Source organism: Solanum stenotomum, chromosome 5 (assembly GCF_019186545.1).
Source record: "Solanum stenotomum isolate F172 chromosome 5, ASM1918654v1, whole genome shotgun sequence".
NCBI lineage: Eukaryota > Viridiplantae > Streptophyta > Magnoliopsida > Solanales > Solanaceae > Solanum > Solanum stenotomum.
The window spans coordinates 37798302-37808633 of NC_064286.1; the positions used below are offsets into that span (position 1 = coordinate 37798302).

At 40.4% G+C, this 10332-nt stretch overlaps 2 protein-coding genes across 2 annotated transcripts; both read right to left on the bottom strand.

Annotated features, from left to right (window-relative positions):
• Positions 1–3720: 3720 nt before the first annotated feature.
• Positions 3721–5643, bottom strand: LOC125863914 (uncharacterized). The gene is made up of 4 exons (XM_049543885.1): positions 5168–5643; positions 4701–4758; positions 4299–4622; positions 3721–4131 (listed from the first exon to the last, which is right to left on the bottom strand). Exons 1-4 carry the CDS (start codon positions 5641–5643, stop codon positions 3721–3723), a joined length of 1269 nt encoding a protein of 422 aa, XP_049399842.1.
• A 2644-nt stretch (positions 5644–8287) lies between these two features.
• Positions 8288–9821, bottom strand: LOC125863915 (uncharacterized). The gene is made up of 3 exons (XM_049543886.1): positions 9766–9821; positions 9283–9617; positions 8288–9198 (listed from the first exon to the last, which is right to left on the bottom strand). Exons 1-3 carry the CDS (start codon positions 9819–9821, stop codon positions 8288–8290), a joined length of 1302 nt encoding a protein of 433 aa, XP_049399843.1.
• Between the last annotated feature and the right edge of the window lie 511 nt (positions 9822–10332).

Here is a 10332-nt window from a genome sequence, read left to right on the forward strand (position 1 = left end):
AATCATCTATAACATTTAGAATAAGAACTCTTTCATAAAAACTTAGGGACACGACCCTTACATAATAATTACTAGGGACACGACCCTTACACAAGTCTAAAAACATAAAACATAAAGACATAATGACAGAAGAGTACGAGGTAGGTTCATCCTCGAAACTATGAGGACTCCCCAAGTCTTCATTCCCAAGCTCCTTAGAAACCTAACTTCCATGCATTAGACATCACATCACCAAACCCTACACTTTGTAAAAATGTAGAAGAAATATGGGTTAGTACAACACACGTACTAAGGTTGGAAGCCATGCAAGTAAAACCATTAAAACATGCATAAAAGGGACATTTAATTGAAACCATGCTTTATGCACTCTTGAACATGTTCTTGAAAGAGTTGGAGAATCACAAGTCACAAGCAATTCACATATAGTTCATCAAAGCACAAAAGATAATAACATCACCATAAGCATAGTCTCTAAACATAATCTTAATACAATATTACTCATTACAAGACATACTACTCATGCATATTCAATCATTAAGACCATTACATCATAACATAATAACAACATAAGTAACCCTAGGTTCTACTTGTGCAATGCATAGGTAGGGTCCATAGTCCTACCTACACTAAGTATTACCTTTGGATCACCATACTCATACTTATCATACATTAGTCTTATCCATTGGTCATATACATAGTAAAGGTGACATTCACAAACATTAGTTCATATCATACATCTTAGTCATAATTCAAATAGTCCATATCATAGGTAAACCATCTTCATAATGATCATACACAACATAGCTTCAACATACATAAGTCATAATCATCATAATCATAAGAGAAACACTACTACAACCACCCCTTAGGATCCCACAAGTGCAATGTGCAAGAGAAGTCCCATACCCTCCCTTACACTATGTAGAAACCCTTAAGAAAGCCCTAGTAAGAGTTCACACCTTTCATACCATCATTTACTTTTACATTAGGGAAATATTGTAATAACCGACATAGACCATGAGAGCTACATGGAATCCGGTGTTCTACTCCCACACCAAAAAGAGAGGGTTAACACTTGCCTAAGGTGTAACCATTCATACATAGCTATCTAGGTGGATCCACTAAGCTAGAGTCCTATGTGGGCACATAGTTAAGGGTCAAGGAGATTGCTTCTAGAAACCCTAACTTACTAAACGTGGGGATTTCCATCTCATGAGACAACACATATCGTGGGTAATCCAGACTTGCTAAACGTGAGGAAACCCATGTGGGAAGCCAAACTTACTAAACGTGTGACCCCCATCTCATTTACATGCCCTTTCGGTGCTAAGCATCTAATTCCCTTTTGTAATCATCTTTAGTCATCACATAAGTTCACATTAGCCTTTACTAGACTCTTATGTAGACATCTTACCATAATAGCTCATATGTGTTCATAACTGAGTAACAATCCTTTCACCTTAGAAACACTTAGCAAATGAGTAAACCTTTCACTTTACATTACATTATAATCATGAGAACTACCTTTCAATCATATAACAATCATACCATAACATACATACATGTTTCATAGCTAATTCAAGTGTAGAGGGTTAAGGATGAGGAAACTAGGTCATCAACACCACAACAACACATTAGGTATAGCATCATTACAATGTAAGTAATTCACCTTTCATCAAGAACCTTCATCATGTGAGAATGACCTTTCACATCATCATACCATGCATAACATAGACTAGTTTAGAGTACAATTGAGGAAACCTTTCAAGAGACTCACATTCATTACATTAGTAAATAGCTTCATTCATTCATATGTGTGTGTACATATGTGAGAAAGCCTTTCACATAAAACACCTTTACTCATAGCATGTTCATATTGTGTTAATAAGAATTACCTTCAATTCAACATAACAACAATAATACCAACATCTCACAACATTCATACTTGCATTGCATCTCATCATAACATGCTCAATTACCAACTAGGGTTAGAGGGAAGAGGGAACCATCATCCAACTTCATCATACATGAATTAAGCAAGTACATTCAACAATACATAAAGAATCACATTGATATCATCTCCTCATAGCCTTGAAGGCCCCATTCAAGACTTAACCCTAATTACATAGTAATCATACATAGTTTAGGATAATATCATCATACAACACATGAAATACATAACATTACATTCAATTCATAGCCTTCAATTAATATCTAACACAAACTAGGGTTAGAATTGGAGGAAGAAGGGGAAATCATGGGTCTTGTGGGGAATTGTTCAAAAACCATAAGTGTTACATGAATTCATCCACAAACATTCATATATAATCATAAATAACCATTATAGATCAATGGAATCGACTTTAGAAAGATACCCACGAATTTGGATTGAAATCTACAATTTGGGGGACTTAGAAAACCATCTTTGCAAGGACCTCTTGGGGAAAGGGATCCCAAGGGTGAAGCGCAACCATACCTTAGTTAAACCCTATGAATTTCATGTGAAACCTCCCATCTACAAGCCCTTGCTAAGCTCCTTCCAAGTTCTTCAATGGAGTCTTGAGTTGAGAGAGTTTTGAGAGAGAATTTTGGGAGGGAAAAGAATTGGGTTATGTTTTGGGGTCTTGACTTGTGGTGAATTAATGGATTAGTTTAGGGTCCTATAAGCTTATATAGTCCATTAATTAACCATCTAACCGACCTCCCTTAACCCATACTTAATAACTAATTAAAACATTAACCCCCTTCTTAACTAAAAACTTCATAAAACTGGCAGCATCTACGCCCTCCACCTACGGACCGTAGGTGGAGTCACGGACCGTCATTTGGCCTTTGTAGTTCTGACAGTGCTTCACTATTTTGGGAATAACTTTTTACTCCAAGATCGGAATAGGGCAAACTCGGTGGCGTTGGAAAGAGGACTCATAGACCTTTCATTGGATAGGTATTTGTCCACCTAATTCCTTTTGAGCTATGAGATATGACCATCTAAAGTTGACCCTCACTCCTAACTTAAAACTAAAAAGTCTTGTTAGGGGACTGTTTTGAGGGTCTTGGTTCTAAATGAATTCATGACTTAGCTTAAGGTATTGCTTGCTTATAAATGTGAGTAATCAACTAGCTAAACAACCCCTTAAGCCCTTAGTCAATTAACTAACTTAATCCCTAATCATCGACTTAACACTAGAAGGCTGGAAATTGGCAGCAATACGGCCACCCACTTACAGACCGTAAGTGGAGTTCCGGCCCGTGCTGTGCTCTCGTCATTTGGTTCAGAGAGGGGGATTGGGGGAGTTCTTGGTGGGGAGACTAAGTCTCAACCCACGAGACCTACCTACGGGGCGTAGGTCAAGTGACGGCCCGTCACTGCCCTTCGTAGGTCAAGCTGTTTTTTTGACAGCTTTTGGCCAAAGGTTGGGTCCTCCTCAAGGACCCCTTGGGTGGTCCTTGGGGGGTCGTACCCGATCGTTTGGACCCTAAACATGTCCATATATGACTAAGAGTCACTCCTATGGGTTTTAGACCTCAAACAACACACCAAACACCACGATAAGACACTAGCACCAAAGTCTAGTTTCCGGACGTCATGGTCGTTTCTTGACGTTTGACCTCTAAAGTCACCAAACTAACTTCACTAGCCATTTTTCATCATCTAAACATGTTTCCAACCATAAACTAACATGTGAGGCTCTAGGTCAACCTAATAGATTCAGTCAAGCCTTAGCTAGGTCTTACTAGTTTCGTACGGGGCGTTACAGAATAACACCCGACTGGAACACCTAAGTTACCCAAAGGTCCAGACCATTTGGATCTCAGCTTCCTAGGAAACAAACAAAGTCTAGAATTGAAAAGTAACACCAAATCACCAGGAGTGAAGGTTCTCTTCTCAATATGCTTATCATAATGTAGCTTCATCCTCTCCTTGTATAGTGCAGACCTCTCATACGCTCTCAAATGGAACTCATCCATCTCATTAATCTGATCCAGCCTCATGTTTGCAGTTTCACTCCAACTAAGGTTCAATTTCTTCAAATCCCAGAGTGATTTATGCTCGAGCTCAATAAAAAAATGACATGCCTTTCCAAACACCAAATGATATAGAGACATACCAATAGGCGTATTGAAAGCTGTCTGATATGCCCATAGAGCATCATCTAACTTTTATGCCCAATCTGTCCTGTTGACATTCACTATTTTAACCAAAATCGTTTTAATCTCTCTATTGGACACCTCTAATTGACCACTAGTCTGCGAATGATAAGGAGTTGCCACCTTGTGCTGAGAAGTGCACTGAATACCTTGTTGTAGAAATGGGAACCACCATCACTGATGATAGCTCTGGGTGTGCTGAACCTTGAGAATATATTCTTCTTAAAAAACCCAGCAACACTCTTGCCATCATTCTCAGGCAAAGCAACTGCCTCAACCCATTTGGACACATAGTCCACTGCCACTAATATGTACTTCTTCCCATATGAGCTCACAAATGGGCCCATGAAATCGACTCCCCGCATATCAAATAGCTCCACCTCCAGAATAAGTGTCATGGGTAACTCATGGCGCCGAGAGATGGCTCCTTGCTGCTGGCACACATCACAACTCCTTACTATTTCTATCACATCCTGATGAATTGTGGGCCAGTATTACCAACACTGAAGTATCTTGTAGGCTATCCGAGCACCTCCATGGTGACCACCTACCGGAGAGGAGTGACAAGCTTCTAGAATATGCAACATCTCAGCTTCAGGGATACATCGCCTGTTGATTTTATTAACACACACCCTGTACAAATAAGGTTCTTCCCAAAAATACTTACCCACATCATGCAGGAACCTCTTCCTCTAATGAAATGTCAGCCCCCCAGGCATCAAATCACTAACAAGGAAGTTAGCAAAATCAGCAAACCAAGGAATAAGATCAAAAGTTGCAGCTAATACCTATTCATCCGGGAATGCATCATTTATTTCTAGTTCATATTCCTCTTTCTTTTTAGCCTCCAATCTAGACAGGTGGTCAACCACTTGGTTCTCACAACCTCTCATAACCTTGACTTCAAAATCAAACTCCAGAAGAAGTAATACCCATCCGATTAACCTTGGCTTGGAATCTTTCTTTTCCATGAGGTACCTCAGAGCTACATGATCTGTATGTACTATCACTCTAGTACCCAGTAAGTAAGCTCTGAATTTCTCGAAAGCATACACCATAGCTAGTTCGTTGTGCTCCATTTAGTGACTTACTAGCATAGTAAATCGGATGGAACATCTTGTAGCGCTTTTGCCCCAACAAAACTCCTAAAGCAATACCACTAGCATCACACATTACCTCAAATGGCTCAGCCCAATCTGGGCCAATTATCACTAGGGCAGAAATCAGCTTCTCCTTCAGGCATTCAAAGGCTCTAAGACATGCCTTATCAAAAAGGAATTTCACTTCCTTCTCCAAAAGCTTGCACATGAGGTGTGTAGTTTTTGAGAAGTCCTTGATGAAACGCCTATAAAATCCGGCATGTCCTAAGAAACTTCGAACACCCTTCACATAAATAAGTAGAAACAACTTTTCAATCACCTCAATTTTGGCCTTTTCGACCTCTATATCCTTTTGTGACACCTTGTGACCAAGGACTATGCCTTCCTTGACCATGAAATGACACTTCTCCTAGTTCAACACTAGGTTGGCCTCCTCGCATATCTGCAGGGCCCCGCTAAGATTGAGCAAACAGTCATCAAAGGTGTAACCTACCACTGAAAAGTCATCCATGAAGACTGATGAGCCCACAAATTGGACTCATTTAAGGCTTTATTTTAATAGAAATAGTGTCCTCGAATACTTGTTTTATCTTAATACCTGATTAAAATGCTTAAGTTTCAGGTATTTGAAGTTTTATTGAAAGCATGGACACTTAGGCACAAAACGGAGTAAAAAGGGCTGAAAAGAACAAGAAATGAAAGTATGCTGACCGTCAAGTCCAACTTGGCGAGTCGCCGAATTGACATGCACCGCCGTTTGTTCCAGTACTTAATTCCTTGAAGGAAGTGGATCAAAAGGCGAGGAAAGAATCAGTCGACGAGTCACCGATTAGTTCCGCAAAGAAGTACTGTACCACCAAATGATCCAGAATATGAGGATGCTGAAGGCAAGACACTGAAGGCGATGAGATGATTAAATGGCGGATCGTCGAGTTCATCGGCGATCTCGACTAATGTCGCCGAACGATCCTCCGCATCACAATTCGTGAAAACTATAAATACTAGTTAGAGTTATAGTCTTTTGAGAAGAATTTTAGAGTAAAAAATTATTATTAGTCTATAGTATTTTTCTGTATTTTTCTCTCAAGTTTGGAGAAGGTTTTGTGGAGACTTGAAGAAATGAGTTCATCTTCCCTAAGTTGGAAGTGGGTCTTCTTTATTCTTCTTCCGTAGCTTAATTGAAGGTTTAATTTCTTATACCCAGTTGATTTATTTATCATGTTAGGTATATTTTCTTATTTCTTGATGTGTGGCTAAAAAACCCATTCTTGGGGTGTGATTTAGCAAATATGGGTTGATATTCTTGTTAGGTCTTGTTGTTGATAGGTTAGATGTATTTTAATGGTGATATCACCTAGTGGTTGTGGTTTAATCTAAAGGGTTTGTAGTTGCAAATACAAAGCCACCCATGTGTTTTCGGCTTGCCCGAGAGGGAGGTCGCGAAACCAAAACCACTAGACTGATGGCCTAAGGAATGGGTCGACATCAGATTTAGCCCGAGAGGGTGAGCCCTAGTCACATATCCTAACATTTAGCTCGAGAGAGTGAGTGGGGTAAGGCGTTGGCTGGTCTTCATGCGGCAAATGGGTGTCTGAGAGGAACGCATTTGAAACGGGGTAAGTTGCCCGACAAGGAACTTATTTCCATTTAAAGCTTAGCCTAGTCACTATTGTCTTGCAAATTTCCTATTGAAGGCATGTACCCAACGATTTATCTCAACTTGTATTGCGGTCACATCCCAAGAACCTTCCCCATACTTGATTTTCTTGTTTATTTTGTTATTTTATCACTTGTTACAAAATCCCTTTTGAAATTTGACACTTTTGTGTCACCCCCTTTAATTTACAATGTATTTTATCGCAAATGTTTTTAGCTACAACTAATTTAAACAAAATTCTACTTGGCTACTGATTCTCAAAATCTCTCCCTTGGGACATGACCCCAACCCTTGGTTGGGTTACTATATTATCGACGATTGTAGACACTCATACCATAGGATAGTGTTGTTGGTCACGATAAGCATCAAAGACCTCTAGAGTGCCCTCCACCATGTCTTAGAAGATAGACATCTTACACCTCTGGAAAGTTGTTGATGCATTACATAGTCCAAATGGAATGCGTTTAAATGCAAAGGTGTCATAAGGTCATGTAAAAGTAGTCTTTTCCAAATCTTCAGGAGCAATTGATATTTGGTTGTAGCCAGAGTATCCATCTAAGAAGAAGTACCACCCTTTTCCACCCAACCTGTCAAGCATCTGGTCCAACAAAGGCATCAGGAAGTGATCCTTCAAGGTCCACTTGTTTAGCTTTCTGTAATCCATGCACACTCGCCATCCAGTGACTAGCCTCTGTGGAACCAACTCATTCTTTGCGTTCACAACAACAGTCATACCACCATTTTTGGGCAAACATTGCACTGGGCTGACCCAATGACTGTCAGAAATGGGGTACACCACCCCAACATCTAACCACTTGATTATCTCCTTTTTGACCACCTCTTGTATAGGTGGGTTTAATCTCCTTTGGTGTTCAATGCTTGGGTTGCAGTCCTACTCAAGTTGGATCTTATGGGTGCATATTCCCAGAGGTATCCCAATGATGTCAGCAATGGTCTACCCAATAGCTCTTTTGTACCTTATCAACACTTTGATCACAGCTTGAACCTGTTCATCATTCAAATCTGCAACCAAAATCACAGGTGAAGTGTTGTTAGCTCCCAAAAATACATACCTCAGGTGACTGGGTAACTGTTTCAGTTCCAGCACTGGTGGCTCCTCAATGGATGGTTTTGCTGGAGGACTTGACCTATTTTTCAAATTCAAGTCCAATTTCTTTGGAGCATAATAGTGTGCTCCCATACCCTGAAAAGCATTCACGGTCTCTACATAGTCAGACCGAAAATCAGTTTCAAAATTCATCAGCACTGCAGTTAAGGTTTCAACAGCCAATCTCTCATCAATGATTGCTCCCATTTCTTCTTCGTTAAAAACTTCTATCGCAGACACCACATTCATGTCATGTGGCTGCTTCATGGACCTTCAAATATTAAACTTTACCTCTTCTTTGTTGAGTTTGAATTTCAGTTCTCCTCGCTCAACATCTACCAATGCTCGCCTTGTGGCCAGGAATGGTCTTCCCAAAATAATGGGAACCTCAAAATCCACTTCGCAATCTAAGATCACGAAGTTTGCTGGAAAGATGAATGTGTCCACCTTTACGAGCACATCACATAGGATGCCCACAGGTCTATTCACTGACTTATATGCCATCATCAACCTCATGGCTGTGGGTTTTGGAACTCCTAATCCAAGTTGCTTGTAGATGGCCAGCGACATCAAGTTTATACGGGACCCTAAGTAACACAAGGCCTTCACAAATTCAATTGATCTGATGGTGCACGGTATGGTGAATGCACCCGGTTCCTCCTTCTTCTGTACTAGAGATCTGGTAGCAATAGCACTGTAGTGATGAACATTGTCAGTTAAATCAATATTTACAAATTTTTTCTTTGTGACCAAGTCCTTCATGAACTTGGCATATCTTGGCATTTGCTCTAGTGCTTCCACCAATGGGATGTTTACTGACAGCTGTCGTAGCATGGTGATGAACTTCACAAATTTCCCATCTTCGACTTTCTTTTTAAGCCTTTGAGGGAAAAGAGGAGGTGGTCTTGGTATCTGCTGAAGAGGCATAGTTCCCTTGACCTCTTTTTCTTTTGCTCTTGCTTGTTTTGCTATTGGTTGAGCATCCTCAAAGTCATCTACTTGTTCAGCTTCATCCTCCTCTCTTCCAGCTTGCTCCAACACTTGCTCATGTTTAGTACCTGTAGAAATTGGGTCATTTAGAACCTTACCACTCCTGGTGGCGATAGCCATGCAATGCCCGTCCTTCTTAGGATTTTGGATTGTGTCACTTGGTAGTGACCCATTCTTCCTCTGATTTAATGAGGCTGAAAGTTTCCCCAACTGCTACTCAATTTGCTTGATGGAGGTGGTGTGAGAATCTACCAGTTGACTCATATTGGAGAAATCACCTTTCATCTCCTTTACCCCTGCATCAGTTGATTCAACTTTTTGGAGCACCTTGGCCAACATGTCTTCCAGCTTAGACCCGCTGGAACTACCACTTGCCCGATCACTATTTCCTGGGGTCACATAGACACCAATGCGATCATTTCTGTACCCATCTCTATTCTGCCAGTTTTCTTGCTCTCTGTTTGTTGGCCTATAATATTGTCCTTCCCTTAAGTAGTTTCGATCTGCATTTCCAAAATTGTAACCCTGGTTTCCCGAGTTGTAATTCTGTAAACCTCCTTGGTTTCCCAGGTAATTAGTCTCCTCATCTAGATTGATATCCTGATCTTCATACCTATTTGGTTGTCCCACAACATTTACCTTTTTCAGACTTTGAGACAGTATGCTTCGTAAGTAGATTTATTTGGGTCCTCATGTGTGCCATGTCCTAATCCCTTTCTTCTTTTCTTTTCCTTTGTTCAACTGAAAGTTCAAAAGTGTACCCAAGATCTCCTACTTCAGCATCCCTGGTGTACCATGCCCTGTTATTCTTTGACATCACATAAATGATCCTCTACACACTGCATCAGCAACAGGTTTAGTAACATAATTTAATGATCTATAAAATGCATGGTTTAGATGTCTCTCAGTGAGACCATGGTTAGGACACTTCTTCAGCTTTTGGTTGAATCTCCACCAGGTGTCATGCATCTCTTCTCCTGGTAGCTGCTTATGGGCAGCACTTATCTCATCTTTCATCTGCAGCTCTTTTGATTCAGGAAAGAATCGTTCTAGGAAAGCTTCATTCAGTTCAGTCCAAGTCCTGATTGAGTCATCAGGCATCTCATTCAACCAATTTGTTGCCTCTCCAGTAAGAGACAATGGAAACAGCCTCAATCTCATCGTTGTTTGGCTAACTCCAGGAATTTCTTTCAATTTACAGATCGCCACAAAGTTCATCAGATGCTGGTTAGCATCATCACCTGTTGCACCCCTAAACATACCTTTCAGATTCAGCAGTTGAATCATAGTGCTGATGATTGTGAATTTAACACCTGGAGGTAGTGCAG